Source organism: Gorilla gorilla, chromosome 13 (genome assembly GCF_029281585.2).
Source record: "Gorilla gorilla gorilla isolate KB3781 chromosome 13, NHGRI_mGorGor1-v2.1_pri, whole genome shotgun sequence".
Classification (NCBI taxonomy): Eukaryota; Metazoa; Chordata; class Mammalia; order Primates; family Hominidae; genus Gorilla; species Gorilla gorilla.
Genome location: NC_073237.2, coordinates 100,851,442 through 100,869,826, shown reverse-complemented (window position 1 = coordinate 100,869,826; position 18,385 = coordinate 100,851,442). Strand labels below are relative to the sequence as shown.

At 34.4% G+C, this 18,385-nt stretch overlaps 3 protein-coding genes across 6 annotated transcripts in view; all 3 read left to right on the top strand.

The window, feature by feature from the left end:
* Positions 1–18,385, top strand: part of LOC101150014 (olfactory receptor 13C9) — a 219,929-nt gene that overhangs the window by 135,660 nt on the left and 65,884 nt on the right. The window contains exons 5-6 of one of the 4 annotated variants that reach the window (XR_010130309.1): positions 2,609–2,701; positions 5,276–5,832. The exons of 2 other annotated variants lie outside the window; for them this stretch is intronic. The gene's annotated coding sequence lies outside the window, so the exon portion shown is untranslated. Of the gene's footprint in view, positions 1–2,608; positions 2,702–5,275; positions 5,833–18,385 lie in introns of those variants that run through there. One more of the 4 variants, XR_010130310.1, reaches the window with a different exon arrangement.
* LOC101149308 (olfactory receptor 13C2) lies at positions 5,916–6,906 on the top strand. The gene has a single exon (XM_004048386.5). The coding sequence runs from the start codon at positions 5,917–5,919 to the stop codon at positions 6,904–6,906; it is 990 nt and encodes a 329-aa protein (XP_004048434.3). The 5' UTR covers position 5,916.
* On the top strand, positions 12,151–13,331 carry LOC115935826 (olfactory receptor 13C5). Its single transcript, XM_031014708.2, has one exon. The coding sequence runs from the start codon at positions 12,151–12,153 to the stop codon at positions 13,105–13,107; it is 957 nt and encodes a 318-aa protein (XP_030870568.2). The 3' UTR covers positions 13,108–13,331.

The window sequence follows — 18,385 nt, the reverse complement described above, 5'->3', positions numbered from 1 at the left end:
AAAATAAAAAAAAAATAATCTCTTGGGATCTGAAATATATAATCTGCCAAAGAAATGCATAGTCAGAAAGAGACCATCTTAGGGAATATCCTTATGTGCTTGCATTAGCATTGGCGACTATTTTGAATATTTGCTTTTCTGTCATCAGGTCATGATCGTAATAGTGAGTAACTTTCCTTTTCCTCTTTTATGTTAATAGGCTTGCTCAAGATGTTAAAATAGTTTCAGTCAAGAAAAACTCAGTCATGTGTTTTAAAACTAGCAACACACTGGCACCTTATTAAAATCCTATCTTTTATACCTAACGTAAATGATGAGTTAGTGGGTGCAACACACCATCATGGCACATGTATACATATGTAACAAACCTGCATGTTGTGCACATGTACCCTAAAACTTAAAGTATAATAATAAAAAGAAGACTTCAAAAAAAAGATAAGGTTTTATATCCAATAAAACTGTCAAATATAAGAGGACACAATAAACTGTTATCAACATGAGAAAAAATAAAATCCTATCTTTTTTTATGAAATAAATTGACTTCGATAAAAGGTGGATCTTTTGGATGATTTTTCTTTTCTGCCACCTAATTCACTGGCATCCAAAGTGTTGGAGTGACTGTGATAAAATGTATCAGAATTTTTAAAAAATGAAAATAATACCATTTATTAGAACATAGTGTGTGTTCTGCCTAAGTAAGCCACATATACCTGACCTTGTGGAAGGATGATAATGACTAGTTCAGGGATGTCAAAAAAACTCTTAACAGAATGAAAAGTCATAAAGACAAGCATGAAGGAAACCACTAACAATAGGAACCCTTGCTGTGCTAAGTGAGTTACACACATCATTTCATTTAATCTTACGCACAAGTACATGGTATAGATGTTGTCCATATCTTCATTCTACTGATGACTATGGTGATCAGAGACATGTCCAGGTCACCTAGTTAATAAGGGGCAGAGATGGCATTTGAACCAAGCCTCTTCCAAAGTCTGTGACCTTGACAATATTATGAAATATGGTTGATAGTATATCTTGTAGCACAGAGGTAGCTCATGAAACAATAATTTTTGCAGAGAGCAGATTTTTACAGGTTTGCATATAATCTCCATTATTCAAAGAACTACACATTGTAAAATGCTCTCTCTGGGGTCTCAAGTAGTTAATACCTTAATCCAGAAAATCTGAAAAATTCTAGAAAATGTAAATTGTATGAAAAGCTACAGAACGATAGGGGGAATTTAGAATAGGGAAATCAGGTCGGGTTTGAAGTGATCCTGAGGAGACTAATTATGTCTCGAAATTGAGAAGATGGACCTGAGATTCACAGCAAAGTACCTCATAATGTTAGGTGGAGGAAGTATTCTGAAGATAAAAGGCTCCTTGAACCTGAAAACGGAAAAGAATAATAGCCAACATTTACTGAACCATAATTTTATTCCAGGAAATTCGCTAGATCATAAAAACATTAAAATGTTTCGTGGAAAAAAAGTGACATGGAATTGGATGTTAGACCCTAAGCCAGGTCAAAGAATAGCCTAGAGCTTGTTGGTAGGAAGTGAGACAGACATAGTACTGCAAGTCCTACTGATACTAAATAAATTATCTTAAGTATTGGGAATGTGACTATAAAGTACCTGTTCATCCTCAGCAATTACCATTTAGTGTGTGATATTGAACAAGTTAGAACAATTTTCAAACGCATGTGGTCATGTCCTATGGCAACGGATGGCTTTAATGTAGTATGCTATTGGAAAGGTGAAAGGAGAAAGGCTAGGAATCCCACAAACAAGAACTCTTTAGCTTAAATATTATTTTATTAATAGGAAATACATTCACAAGGTTCAAAATTTTAAAAATGTGCTAAAGGGTATACTGTTAACAGTCCCGCCCCAATTAATAAGCTATATATTCCCTTTTCTGGTGATAAAAACTATTGTTTATTTTTCTAGAGATACTCTATGTGTGAGCAAAAATACATGCATGTATATATACACATACACATATATATATAATCTTTTTTACACAAATGATAGTGTACCATATATACTGTTCTATTACTTTTCCATTTAATGTTTCTTGAAGATCTTTCCACATCAGTGCACAAAACATCCTTACTCCTTTTGATGGCAGTACAATATTGCATTATTTCTATGTTTTCTTCTTGTGGAAATTTAAATTGTTTGCTACATCTGCTGTTACAAATGATACTTTAATGAATCCATTTCTATTAAAATCACTTTGGCATGTGCCAGTATACCTGTATGATAATTACTGAGAAGTCAGTCTGTGGTCAAATGTTATATATATGTATTTGTTATTTTGATAAATATTGCCACAGAGTGGGAGGTATTAGGGAATTTCTGTTTGAAAGTTCCCTGGGATTTTGGTCACTGGTTTCTTAAATATTCTTTTCAGCTAATAACAGAGTATCAAATAGGATAAAGATATGTCAATTAATGATAACAGTCACAATTTTTGTGTGTGCGTATACTGTATATATAATATTTGTATATTTATGTTGCATATAAGATATATTTTCTATATATAAAATATATAACTATGTGTTCCATTTTGTATATAACTATCTTTATTATTTCCTTAGGCTATATCTCAGACACAGAATGTGTGGGCCAAAATTCATAAACTTTTGCCTGTGATATAAAAGGAAGACATTTGGTAATCTATAGGGATTGATGTGAGTATATATTACTCACATTCTCATCTGAGAAAAATTGCTGCAAATATACTATAATCAAACACAAAACAATAAATACAATCCTCAAGAGAGTGAAAAAAAGGGATCAATGATGATCAATGAATATATGTATAGATAGGTAGACATATTGACTATCCAAGCTTGTATAATCTAAAAGCTGAAAAGGAACTCTCAGAAAGGCAGATTGTAAGGACTCTGTAAGTATTATACCAGTAAAACCTAGGAATTAGGAGATTAGAATAAAAGTGGAGTAAAAGTATTCTGAGTTTTGGCTTCATTTCGATTTCAGGGATAATTAAGGTGATTAGAGCACAACCTACTGGAGAAAACAGTTTATGGCCTTAGAAGTTAAATTATGAGAGGAGAGAAAAAGAAGGCAATCACTTCCTGAATGAAAAAAATGAGTAGTGTTCAAGTTAATGAAAACAAATAGTGAATGACAACTTCGTCAATTAGCAAAAATAAAAAAGTGGGAAAAAGAGAATGCAATAATTCAAATAATTAATAAAGATAAAGTATGATGGAAACAATAAGATGTAGTACATTAATAATTATGTTAAAGTAAATAGAATAGTCTGAATATTCTCATAAATGACCCAAACATTTAAAAAGTAGTTAAAACATACTCTGATATTTGTTATTTAAAAGTAGTATACTTTAAACAAAGTGAAAAAGAGAAGTTAAAAATAAGAAGTTGTACAAAGAGATAGCAGACAAAAGCAAACTAAAAGAAAGCGGGAGTGTAATATCAATATCATAAAAGTAGAATTAAACCTTAAAGTGTCAAATGGAATAAAGATACATCAATTCATGATAAGTTATAATTTATGAAGACGATATATTAACCATAAATCTATCTACACTACACTAGCATAGAAACTAAGCCTATATAACAAAAGGATTCTAGGTATACAAGAATTTGATAACAGTATTTACATAGAATTCATTAAATCCAAGCAGCAGAAAATAGGTTATTTCAAAGATTTTAATAATATATTTAATAAATTTTACATGTATACATGTTTTGTGCATGTATTTAAAACTATGTATCTTCCCAAAGAGAAATCACATTTTTTTGTTAACATTTACAACATACATCATGCAATTGGCTGCACAAAAGTCCATAACTAGAGAATTATAGGTCATGTTTTCTATTAAAATAAAATGGGGCCGGGCGTGGTGTCTCACACTTCTGATCCCAGCACTTTGGGAGGCTGAGGCAGGTGGATCACTTGAGGTCAGGAGTGCAAGATCAGCAAGAGCAACATGGCGAAACCCTGTCTCTACCAAAAACACAAAAATTAGCCAGGCGTGGTGGTACATGCCTGTAGTCCCAGCTACTGAGAAGGCTGAGACAGGAGAATCACTTGAACCAGGGAGGCAGAGGCTACAGTGAGCCAAGATGGCGCCACTGCACTCCAGCCTGAATGACAGAGCGAGACTTTGTCGCAGAAAAAAATAAAAATAAAAATATATAAATTAATTAAATAAAATGGGAAATAAATAATAAAAATAGAATGAAAATGCCTACTCACTAAATAATGAAGAAAGATGCTTGGATTTAAGAGGAACTAAAGAGAAAAACAAAAAAATTATCTAGAAATCAGTAAAAAAAATTCTCATAGAAAACTAAGTCTATAATAGAACAAAAACTGCTCTAAGTGCCTTTATTTGAGCAAGAAATAAAGGAGTAAGGAGGAGGAAATAAGAATTTTTCTTCTTATTTCAAGAAAGTAGATAAATAGTATTAGAATAGAGAACATAGAAATTAGAAATCAGAAACTTAGAAAAATAGATCCGAATAAACAAGAAACTTATGAAGACAGAAACTTAATGAAACGCAAAAAGTCATGAGGATAAATCTAACCTAAAGCTGTTTTTTTTTTTTTTTAAAGACCTGTAATATAGGAAAACCCCTTGTGGGTCGAATAAAGGAAACAAAAAAGTCAAACAGGCATCATAATGAAAATGAGAACTTTTCATGTAAGGGAGGACACAAGAATTATAATGATCAAATGCAACTCTGTGACAAAACATTTATTATAGAAATGAGTACTTTTCTAGCAAAATATAAAGTATAAAATCAACTGCTATCAAATTACCATATTGAAATCTTCTTTCTGACCAATCACAGTTTTTATCTGATATTTCTTTTGAAATATTAGTATTGTTAATTAGAATACAAGGTATTCTAGTCTGTGAGCCAAATTCTCTTTGCAAAATCAGTATTAGAGCTCGAATTCTGAAGCCATACTGCTTGGGTTTAAGTCCTTGCTCTTTCGTTTATTTGTCTTTATGAAATTGACCTTAAGCAAATTACTTAACTTTTCTGTGCCTTATTTTCCCCTCTACACAATAGGCTTGGTGATACTAATAGTAACAGTAATTACCTCATAGGCTTGCTATTCAGACTCCATTATGTAATGCACAAAGAAAACAATTAATAGAGGATTGGCACACAGTAAGAAATGTAGCAATTATTTTGCCTTTGATTTTGTTCATTCATCCAAGAAATGTTTTTGAACATTTGCATCTGTGTCTGTTCTATTCTAGCTACAGGGTCTGTGGAAATAAGCAAGAATAAGTACCAGCTCTAATGAAGTTTACATTCTACTGGGAAAGAGAGACAACATACATAACATAGTATAATTTCAAGGAGTGACAAGAGCATCGATCTATTGTGTGGTGATTTATAGCCAATAAAAATAGTTTAGTGTTCAATTATATGTAACACAATGCTCATTTCTATTATAACCTACAGTTTATGTATGTGATGACAAATATGACAAAAAGTTCAGACTTCAACAGGAAGATTTAGGTTTGAATCTTAGCTCTGCTATATATTACGTACCTTTGGTCGAGTTTACTTAACATATCTGCTTTGATTTATTCATCTGTAAAATATGGATACTAATACGCCTCTCCTAGAACTGTGATGATATTAAATGAATTAAATGGCTGTAGCACGAAACATGTTAGTTTTATCTTTCCTTCCTTCTCTCCATTCACTCATTCATTCATTCCCTTCCTTCATTGCATTCATACATTCCCTCTTTTCTGTCCACTTTTCTTTATGCTCTCTCTTCTTTCTTTGGTCTTTTCCTTTTTTATTTTTCTTTTTCCTGGGAATTATGATACATATTCATTGATACATGCTTGAAAGTAATCAGAGTAAGATAAATATTTGTCTTAACATGCTCTGTCTTGCAGGTAAAATAGAGAGTAAAATGGAATGGGAAAACCACACCATTCTGGTGGAATTTTTTCTGAAGGGACTTTCTGGTCACCCAAGACTTGAGTTACTCTTTTTTGTGCTCATCTTCATAATGTATGTGGTCATCCTTCTGGGGAATGGTACTCTCATTTTAATCAGCATCTTGGACCCTCACCTTCACACCCCTATGTACTTCTTTCTGGGGAACCTCTCCTTCTTGGACATCTGCTACACCACCACCTCTATTCCCTCCACGCTAGTGAGCTTCCTTTCAGAAAGAAAGACCATTTCCCTTTCTGGCTGTGCAGTGCAGATGTTCCTCGGCTTGGCCATGGGGACAACAGAGTGTGTGCTTCTGGGCATGATGGCCTTTGACCGCTATGTGGCTATCCGCAACCCTCTGAGATATCCCATCATCATGAGCAAGGATGCCTATGTATCCATGGCAGCTGGGTCCTGGATCATAGGAGCTGTCAATTCTGCAGTACAAACAGTGTTTGTGGTACAATTGCCTTTCTGCAGGAATAACATCATCAATCATTTCACCTGTGAAATTCTGGCTGTCATGAAACTGGCCTGTGCTGACATCTCAGACAATGAGTTCCTCATGCTTGTGGCCACAACATTGTTCATATTGACACCTTTGTTATTAATTATTGTCTCTTACACGTTAATCATTGTGAGCATCTTCAAAATTAGCTCTTCCGAGGGGAGAAGCAAACCTTCCTCTACCTGTTCAGCCCATCTGACTGTGGTCATAATATTCTATGGGACCATCCTCTTCATGTACATGAAGCCCAAGTCTAAAGAGACACTTAATTCGGATGACTTGGATGCTACCGACAAAATTATATCCATGTTCTATGGGGTGATGACTCCCATGCTGAATCCTTTAATCTACAGTCTTAGAAACAAGGATGTGAAAGAGGCAGTAAAACACCTACTGAACAGAAGGTTCTTTAGCAAGTGAGTGCAAAATGTACTGGAGTGTGAACACACTTCATATTGTTGAAACTTCAGAATTATGTTAGAATTTTGGATACTTTTACTGTTTTTCTGCATTTTCATATATTATGTTAAAATAATGAGATACAGCATTTCAAAATTATTGCATGTCCACTCTAGAGAATTTTCAAGATACAGGGCAGTAGGATGAAGAAGAAAGAGGGGTTACCTATTACTCTACTAGTGGGAAATGGCCCCGTTTCAACATTTTGAACAGTAACTTTCATATTATGGGTTTTTTTTTCCTGCATTGGAATTGGGTGTGATGTGCCTTTTTATGTTCACTTTTTTCCATAATGTTATTTCATAGGCAACATTTCATAGAATCTTTCAAAATAAATAAAGCCCTCTGTTGTAGAAAAAGCAAAACAGAAAAACCCCAACATAGTGTACTCACATTTTCCAGGGACAAGCCTTGTGTTATAGTTTCACATTAATCTCCAGATCCTGTTAAGCCATTAAATACTAGTTTCTTTTTCTGTATTAAATTTTGTGTGTGTGTGAAGTTGAGTATCTGGGACTATCAAAGGGCAATAGATAAATAGAGTTTAAAAGCAGGGCCTATGCAATCAGTCAGGATATCCTGCTTTATGGCCTTTCTTTGCTTTAACTTACATGTTGGCTTTAGCATAAAGAACATTTTGTAAAATTAAAAATGGGTTTGAAAATCAGTCTACTGGTCCAGATAATAATGTGGACTACTTTTGGGCTGAATGGAGTGTCATATCAATGCCCATTTAGAAGATGCCAGATTTCTTTGCTGTCCCGAGGGAATTCCGATATTTTTCCAAGTCTTAGAAGAATGTCCAAGCTCTTAATTTTTAGTAAGAATACTATTGATGTCTTGTCTCTGTTAGTAACCAGTTTGATTTGAGGAAGAAGAGGATTGGGGAAAGTCAGACACTACCTTGCTTTTCCTTGGTTTTTATGCCAACTTTTTACTCTATTGAAGAACATTTTAAATTTACAGCCCAAGATGAATGATGAAGTGTGTTCAGGAGTGAACCACATTCTAGGTAATCAGTTTGGCTGAATCAATTTTTATTAATGGACCAGTGAATTTAGATTATATTAGGCATAAACATATTTTGCACAGGCAAATAAGAATTACCTGCTTGTGGAATCTTTTGGGTTTAGTCACTCATTTAATCTTCCCAAGTTCACTTGTTAATTTTAGTTGAAGGAATATTAAACAGTCACAAACTATATTTAAATATATCCATCATAGCTGTTTACAGATTAAATCTGATGGTAAGAGTTGAGATCATTGATAATTAAATTTACATCCTGATGAAATAGGCTATGAGAATCTATTAGTTCCCATACACCAGTTCACTGGACTCTTTGCACCCACTAAGAATTCCAGTTAGGCAGAAAGCCCTGGAAGTCAGGCATTTTATGTTTGACCCACAGGCAGGCTGTCTTGAATGCTCAAATGCTGATTTTGTTTTCCTTCACAGCTTAAATCCAGCCACTTTCATAAATTCTCTAGGGTGACTGTGATAGCTCCATAGTCTTATATCAGATTTATAAATTTTTGATGGAAAATTAACTAAAGCAAGAAGAAATTTAAAAACACACATTTCTCCTCACAGGAGAATATTAGGACAGTTTTTCTCTTACAGGGTTGTAGAATCAAGGTCTGAAGAAAATAAAGGCATGTTACCTGTCTTGATATATTTATGTGTTCAAATTTGCTGGGCAAAATACACAATCATTATAATACTGACATAATGCTTTATTTTAATATTTGGGCCTCTAGAGGAGTTTTCATTCAGATAATTTATTTTAAAAGCTTAAGGAGGATGATTTTGTTGTTAGCAACCTGTTTTTTTCTAATTTGGAGACAAAGTAAGATAAACTTATCTGATATACCAGGCATGTATCTGTGTGCGTGTGTGAGTGTGTGTGTGTGTTCAGTTTGTGTATGCATAGTGTGTGCATGTTCCTGGTGATTTTTCTACCAGATAGCAAAATCTACAAAGGTAAGTATTTCTCTATATTCTTACCATGTTTACTCCCATTGCACTCAATTTAGAGCATGACATTTATAATATGATTCAATATACATTTATATCCATGAATAGGAAAATTATATGGAAGGAGGTGCAACTGGAGCGAAGCACATACTTTTATATCCCGCTGAAGTCCCAAGACAGGTTCATGATTTGGTTAAGAGCAGAGATACAGCAAAAAAGGCAAAATTACATTGCTCTTAATCCAATAAATTATTTCATCATTTTGGTACACTTTTATGCCTGCCCAATTTCCAAATATTCTAAGCTTGAGATTATGTCAACTTTTTAGGGTCCTGGGGACTTGTAAAATGAACACTTAAAAATGTAGCAATATATTGGCTATCAGCTAATGCACATGCATCATCTCTCTAAAATCCTATGATCTGGGCTATAGTGTCGCTATCTCATAGATGAGGCCACAAAGCTTATGGAAGTTAATACATCTTGTCCAAACCTCAAAGTATGCAAGTTAAAGACAAGCATACACACCTGGCTATTCTTTCTTGAGTTAGTTATTCTTTATACTACAGCATGTTTACTTTTCCACATTGCTTGTCATGACATCTAACACCAGTATTTCTTGGCAGCATGTCTAAAATGACCAAAGAAATTATTACCTGCTTCTCAACTTTCATAGCAAGTATATTAAATTTCCAGAAAATAACTTAAAAAAGAAAATTAATTTAATTATTTATAAAAGAACCTTGACACCATCACATGTTGTGTCCAAAAATGATGCTTAATCACAATTGATAGGAATTAAATCTTAAATTAGGGGAAGACCTGACATTAATTGAGATATGAGAAGGGGAGGAATTTGATATTAGCTCTAATCTTCCAGAAAAGACTATAAAAAATAGATTTTTTTTTGTTTTAGTAAAGATAACACTCACTTTACAAAAACAGGGGCTCCTAATTTATGGTGTGTAAGTAAAACTTTATCTTTGAAATTATGAAATTTTTTTATGCTGTTTTTGGATGACAACTACCTTTAATTTATTTATATATCTAAAATTCCAAAGGAAATATGTGCTTATTGTAAAATAGTCAAATACAAAGAAATGTGCAAACTAGAGAATTATAGGTCATGTTTTCATATTAAAATAAAATGGGGCCGGGCACGGTGGCTCATGCCTGTAACCCCAGCACTTTGGGAGGCTGAGGTGGGCGGATCACTTGAGGTCAGGTGTTCAAGACTAGCCTGGCCAACATGGTGAAACCCTGTCTCTACCAAAAACACAAAAATCAGCCAGGCATGGTGGCACATGCCTGTAGTCCCAGCTACTCAGAAGGCTGAGACAGGAGAATCACTTGAATCTGGGAGGTGGAGGCTGTAGTGAGCCGAGATCGCACCACTGCACTCCAGCCTGAATGACAGAGGGAGACTCCGTCTCAGAAAATAAATACATACATACATACATACATAAAATAAAATAGGAAATAAATAGTAAAAATAGAATGAAAATGCTTAATCACTAAATAATGAAGAAAGATGCTTGGATTTCAGAGGAACTTAACAAACAAAAAAATTATCTAGAAACCAGTAAAAAACTTCCCATAAAATACAAAGTCTATAATAAAACAAAAAGTGCTCTAAGTGCCTTCATTAGAGCAAGAAATAGATGAGTAAGAAGGAGGAAATAAGAATTTGTCTTATTTCAAGAAATTAGAAAAATAGATTTGGAAAATAGAAATTAGAAATCAGAAAATTAGAAAAATAGATCCGAATAAACAAGAAATTTATGAAGATAGAAACTTAATGAAACGCAAAAAGTCAAGAGAATAAATCTATCGTAAAGCTGTTTTGTTTTTTTTTTAAAGACCTGGAATATAGGAAAACCCCTTGTGAGTTGAATAAGGAAAAAAAAAGTCAAACAGGCATCATAATGAAAATGAGAAATTTTCATGTAAGGGAGGACACAAGAATTATAATGATCAAATGCAACTCTGTGACAAAACATTTGTTATAGAAATGAGTACTTTTCTAGCAAAATGTGAAGCATCAAAATCAACTGCTATCAAATTACCATATTGAAATCCCCTTACTGACCAATCACATTTTTAATCTGACATTTCTTTTGAAATATTAATACTGTTAGTGAGATTGCAAGATATTCTAGCCCATGAGCCAAATTCTCTTTGCAAATTCTCTTTAAGCATTAAGTTATTAAGTACTGAGTATTAAGTTTTGAGTATTAAGAGCTCGAATTCTGAAGCCATACTGCTTGGGTTTAAGTCCTTGCTCTTTCATTTATTTGTCTTTATGAAATTGACCTTAAGCAAATTACTTTTCTGTGCCTTATTTTCCCCTCTACACAATAGGCTTGGTGATACTAAGAGTAAGAGTATTACCTCATAGGCTTGCTATTCAGACTCCATTATGTAATGCACAGAGAAAACAAATAATAGAGGATTGGTGCAGAGTAAGAAATACAGCAATTGTTTTGCCTTTGATTTTGTCTGTGCATCCAACAAATGTTTTTGAACATTTACCTCGGTGTCTGTTCTATTCTAGCTAATGGGGCTGTGGAAATAAGCAAGAATAAGTACCTGCCCTTATGAAGTTTACATTCTACTGGGAAAGACAGACAATATACATAACATAGTATAATTTCAAGGAGTGACAAGAGCATCGATCTATTGTGTGGTGATTTATAGCCAATAAAATAGTTTAGTATTCAGTTTTACATAATACAATGCTCATTTCTATTATAACCTTCAGTTTACTATGTGATGACAAATATGACAAAAAGTTCAGGCTTCAACAGGAATATTTAGGTTTGAATCTTAGCTCTGCTATATAGTATGTACCTTTGGTCAAGTTTACTTAACATACCTGCTTTGATTTATTCATCTGTAAAATATGGATACTAATACCCCTCTCCTAGAACTGTGATGATATTAAATGAATTAAATGGCTGTAGCACAAAACATGTTAGTTTTATCTTTCCTTCCTTCTCTCCATTCATTCATTCATTCATTCATTCCCTTCCCTCTCTCCATTCATAATTCCCTCTTTTCTGTCCACTTTTCTTTATGCTCTCTCTTCTTTCTTTGGTCTTTTCCCATTTTATTTTTCTTTTTCCTTTGGAATTATGGCACATATTCATTGACACATGCTTGAAAGTAATCAGAGTAAGATAAATATTTGTCTTAACATGCTCTGTCTTACAAGTTAAAGAGGGAGTAAAATGGAATGGGAAAACCACACCATTCTGGTGGAATTTTTTCTGAAGGGACTTTCTGGTCACCCAAGACTTGAGTTACTCTTTTTTGTGCTCATCTTCATAATGTATGTGGTCATCCTTCTGGGGAATGGTACTCTCATTTTAATCAGCATCTTGGACCCTCACCTTCACACCCCTATGTACTTCTTTCTGGGGAACCTCTCCTTCTTGGACATCTGCTACACCACCACCTCTATTCCCTCCATGCTAGTGAGCTTCCTTTCAGAAAGAAAGACCATTTCCCTTTCTGGCTGTGCAGTGCAGATGTTCCTCGGCTTGGCCATGGGGACAACAGAGTGTGTGCTTCTGGGCATGATGGCCTTTGACCACTATGTGGCTATCTGCAACCCTCTGAGATATCCCATCATCATGAGCAAGGATGCCTATGTATCCATGGCAGCTGGGTCCTGGATCATAGGAGCTGTCAATTCTGCAGTACAAACAGTGTTTGTGGTACAATTGCATTTCTGCAGGAATAACATCATCAATCATTTCACCTGTGAAATTCTAGCTGTCATGAAACTGGCCTGTGCTGACATCTCAGGCAATGAGTTCATCCTGCTTGTGACCACAACATTGTTCCTATTGACACCTTTGTTATTAATTATTGTCTCTTACACGTTAATCATTTTGAGCATCTTCAAAATTAGCTCTTCCGAGGGGAGAAGCAAACCTTCCTCTACCTGCTCAGCTCGTCTGACTGTGGTGATAACATTCTGTGGGACCATCTTCCTCATGTACATGAAGCCCAAGTCTCAAGAGACACTTAATTCAGATGACTTGGATGCCACTGACAAACTTATATTCATATTCTACAGGGTGATGACTCCCACGATGAATCCTTTTATCTACAGTCTTAGAAACAAGGATGTGAAGGAGGCAGTAAAACACCTACTGAGAAGAAAAAATTTTAACAAGTAAATGAGAAAGGTGAGAGTAATTTTATAATCACAATATGGAAATCAATTAGAGAAACCAAGGTTAAACAGATAGGTTCTCGTTGCTGTTTCACATTCATCTCTTGAAGTTCTAAAGCTCCAAAATACACTTCTCTGATTGAGATGCCTAATGAAAAGAAGTAAATAAATAAATTTCAGTGTTTGGAAATAAGCTTCTATTCTGTTCCATTGGTTGATATGTCTATTTTTATCTGAGTACCATGCTCTTTTGATTACAATAACTTTATAACATATTTTAAAATTGCAGCATATGGTGCTCTCAGCTTTGTTTTTGCTTCAGATTGCTTTGCCCAGGCAGGGTCTTTTCTAGTTCCATGTAAATTTTAGGATTGTTGTTTCAATTTTTATGAAAAATGACATAGGAATTTTGATACGGATTGCATTGAATCTGTAGATTGCTTTAGGTAATATGGACATTTCACAATATTAATTCTTCTAATCCATGAACATGTAACATCTTTCGATTTACTTATGTCTTCTTCAATTTTTTTATCAATGTTTTATAGTTTTCAGTGCATAGTTCTTTTACGTCTTTGGTTGTCTTTTTTATTTTGGAGAGATTGGCAACCAACTCATCTAAAATGATATGTGATCATTAAATAACAAGTAAAAGAGTGAGGGTTCAAAACAAAACAACTCTACATTTTTTGCTGGAACATGTTAGCTCTCTTATTAGAAAATTATGCTTATTGGCTTGTATTTTGTGAGATGAGGGGTATATAGTGATGAGTCTATTTTGAGCTTGTACACCTTGGCCTATAACTTATCGTTAACATTAAAATGTAATGGGATAATATCTATAGACAAATAAAAAATTTCAAATACTCCCTTATTCCCCATCATTGCTAGGGATTCGACAGTTCTCTTAAAATTGCCTCATAGCTATACATTTGCACATATACTTCTTTTTGTTCTATGGATTTGTATATGCCATTGCTTTATAAGACATCCTTGATATACTTTTTGCAATTAGCCTTTTCAGGCTCTTATAGACAGCCTCTATTATACTAAAAGCTACATAAAATGAAATCTTTAAAAATGAGATGTTATTCTCGGTCCCTAAATACTGGGGTAGTTTGAAGATGTCAGGATGTGTTGTCTGCCATGATTCTGAAAAGACTAACATTAAAATCCATAGTTTTCATTCTCCACTGACCCGGGGAAACTGATGTTCTGTTATCTATAAAAACCTGGGGGAAAATATATTATTTAATATTATCTTGAGTTATCATAGCCATGAACTACCTTGAGTTCTAAAGATTAAGTCTCCAGGGTTTCCATATATAGTTCATTAAGTGTCTTCTTTATGTGAAGACACTTTGTTGCTCAGACCAATGTCATGGAAATTTGGAGGTTCTGGGGAAATTCTGGAGGCCATGCCCTGCATACAGAATGAATGTTGATGTAAGGTCAACTAGAGCTACAAGGAACTAAAGTCATGTGCCATTTAACAACGTTTTGATCAATGACAGATAATATATGATGGTGGTCTCAGGAGATTATAATTTTATATTTTTACCGTGACTTTTCTTGTTATTTTAGATACACAAATACCATTGTGACACAATTGCCTATAGTGTTCAGTACAGTAGCATGCTGTACAGCTTTGTAGCCTAGGAGCAATAGGCTGTGCTATGTAGCCTCAGTGTATAATAGGCTATACCATCTAGGTTTGTGTAAATATACCCTGTAATGTTTACAACATAATAAGATTTGACAATTATGCATTTCTCAGACTGTACCCCTGTTTTTATGACTGTAATATTTTTTCATGCTGAAATCTCCATGAGTATAAACAACATTACTCTCTGTAATACTCTTTAAATTTGCAGACATGTAGATTTGTGTCTAGTTTTCCTAGACCCCATGGAAAATGTTGGTCAGAAACATACAATTTTTAAAGTATTTAGCTGCTGTTACATTTTGGCAGAATATTTAATAAATAGATCCATACTTATTAAAAAAAGAGGTGTGCTCAGTTTTTAATGTTTGGATCCAGTTAGAAGGGATGTCAGCTTGTTGTTAATAACACTGACTCAATTAGTGTAGATAAGCTTTTCATTTTCTCAAAAAAAAAAGCTTTATCCTCAAGTATATTTCTTCACCTTAAGTTTTCAAATGCTTCGTGATATGAGTTCCAGTTACTGGGTTCCAGGCAGAATGTAAGCTGGAGCATAAAATATTCAGGACAATTGACCCTGGTCTGTGCTAAAATAGGTGAAGCTTTCCATTGAGGTTTGGGCCTCCATCTCTTAGTCTCCCATGCACAAGAAATCCTGTCTCAGAATCTACTCATACTGCAGTTACATTGGCCACATCAAGATCTACCAAGAGACTCTATTATAATGATGTTTTCCACAATTTACTTTGAAATTTGTAATTTCCTTTATATTTATGATACACCAGATAGCGTCCAGGTGTTTTTTTTACTTATTTGCATTTCTTCTGTGCTGCCTTACTAATATCATTAGAAAAATGTTTTATAGGATTCCTGGGAACTCATTTATACACTTCGTATGAAATTGGCTTTACATTTGCTATAATATTTTGGTGCTAAAAATATTTTATGTTTTCTGCATTATGCTGAAAAGAGAATCTTAATTTTTACAGAACTCAAAACCTAGTTTTAAATGCCCCATAGCCAATGCCAGGCAACAGTAAATTTTTCAAATAAAGTTTTCTCATTCTACCTTATTTTTCTCAGCTCCTAAATACTCTACTGTGATAATAAATATTGCTTGTGTCTGTGACAGCTATATCCAGGGTTAAAATGTTTTTTGATCCAGAATATCAATTATAAGAAGAATAGGATAGCACAAGGCAGCCAGCACTGATACACTCTAAAGTGCTAAACATATGCAGAGCAATAACCAGAAGCAATCTTCCTTCCACCACAGATCCAATATCAGGTCCCCAAAACATAGTCGTTTTGTAGTCTTTTAGGAAATCGTTAGTCAGGTGCAGCCACATGAGGAGACACAGAAGAGGGTCAGGAAAGCAAAGTTTATTATACCCACAAGTCTTAGAGATAAGGGGCATGATATATCACACAGGGCCACATGGGGAAGCCACCAGGATGGTCAGGAGGCAAAAAACAGGTGTGCAGGGAAGGTTTAGGCCACTGCCTTTATTGGAATTTCCACAGGAAAAGCAAGTCAAGGCACAATGAACAGTTTAGGATTGGAAGGTTTGAATAATTTCTGCAGGCTTTGGACTAAAGGAGTGATCTCTGGTTGTCTGGCAATTGTCACTGGGAACTGGGGTTTGAGGGCCAGATAAAGAAGGTATGGCTCTGGATTCGTTAGTTTCCATGTCAGAGGCATGCTCCTAGCTGAGCTTTTTGCTATCTCTAAGAATTCACTAGCCCATGGAGGGCAGTCTCTTCCAAGCCAGGAATGTTTTTTACGATGTCAAAGCATCGTAATATAAAAAAATTAAAAAAAATCTTTACAATGCAATGTTCAATTCAATTAAACATTTATTTCCTGGTGCCTAACATGTCCTTAGCACTGTTCTGAGCACACAAGATACAGTGGTAAACAGAACAGGCATTCTTGCTCTCATAGAGCTCATACTCCAGCCAGGGAGACAAATAAAAAAAATGTAAGAAAAAAAAAAAGGTTTACCATATTGTGCATCCACTTCGTAATATGGTGGAGTAGCTAATGGTTCTACTAAGAAAAGTAAAAAAATCTACGTAGAATAAAAAATAAATGGACTTTATTATTTCTGTAGAAGTCAGGATATGAAAAGCTAAGATTCTGAAGAAAAGAGAAGTTTATTTAAATGAGCCAAACATTCTGTACTCCTCTTTTATTCTCTTGAGACATTTGCTGATTCTTAATTGTTGCTTGATAGGCTGAGAAACTGGGCAGAGGGCTGCTACTAAGAGACAGAAAAAGTGAAAATAGATTTTGGCATTGTCATGGGTCTAGGAAGACAAAACATGAACTTTGGACCAGCTAAGACACCCTGTTCTTGAGGGGCCAAGGTCCCAAACTGAAGGGATGTGCAGATGAGTGGTCCCCACTGTTGTCATTGGTTTTCCACATCAGGCATTTGCTGACTCTAGCCTAGTCAGAACAAGAAGCCAGGATTGTACAAAAAATAACTAAGAATGTTAGTTGAGATTGTGACTGCCTCTTGTGTTTATGAGATCAAAATTGGAATCTGGGACCTAAGGAAAAAAAAGCTTTTTAATGAAATCTCCAGAATCTCAGTTGGGACTCTGGAGACTCTGGAGAAAAGAATCTAAGAAAAGGAGGTGAATTAGATTTTGGCTTATATTTACAAAGTCTGAAATCCAACTGTAAGTTATTTCAACCCATCTTTGACCTAAGACAATCTCCCCTACTCTGGGTTTCTACTAGAAAATAAAGTAAATCCTCTTTGGATAAATAAAACATCACCCAGAGATTCTACATTTTTTTCATCTACAATATCTGGCATTTAATAAAAAAATTACAAAGAATAAGAAAACAGGACCAAGAGACAAAAACAGTTAATTGAAAGACCATCAGGTGATCTAAATTTAGAAGTAATCAGACACAGACTTTAAAATAACGAATGTTAACCTGCCGTGAGCATAGATAACAAGATGAGGACTTCACCAGACAACTTAATATTATATTTAAAAAATTGAAATTATGGACCTCCAAACCACAATAACTGGTATTAAGAACTAAATACATAGATTTAATAGCAAAATAGACAAAGTTGAAGAAGGGCTTAACAAACTGGAAGGTAGATCAGTAGAAAATAACCAGACTGGACACATGGAGAAGACGAAGGAAGGAAAATGCAGAAAGGACTGTGAGAGCTACATGGAATATAATGGAAGTCTAACATATATATAACTAGATGCTCAGAGGGAGAGGAGAAAGAGAAATGTAATAGAAGAAAAAATGGCAAATGTCAAATGAAATTGTTAAACTTATAAAAGACATCAAGCCACAGATTTAAGGAGATCTACAACATCAAGGAGGATGAGTTAAAAAAAAGCCACCTATAAGAGCCTTGTTTTAAAATTTCAGAGACCAACTCTAAAGAGAAAATATAAAAAGCAACCAAAAGAAAAAAAAGACACATTTTTTTCAAAGAAGCAGCAACAAAACAGAGGCAACTTCTCAGGAGAAACAATGGATACCAAATATAAAGAACAGCATTTTTTAAGTGTTGAAAAAAAATTGCCAACCAACAAGTGTATACTCAGTGAAAAATCCTTTAAAATTGAGAACAAA

Coding starts and splice junctions, on each gene's coding strand:
- LOC115935826 (XM_031014708.2), top strand. CDS start 12,151: ATGGAATGGGAAAACCACACCATTCTGGTGGAATTTTTTCTGAAGGGA.
- LOC101149308 (XM_004048386.5), top strand. CDS start 5,917: ATGCTCTGTCTTGCAGGTAAAATAGAGAGTAAAATGGAATGGGAAAAC.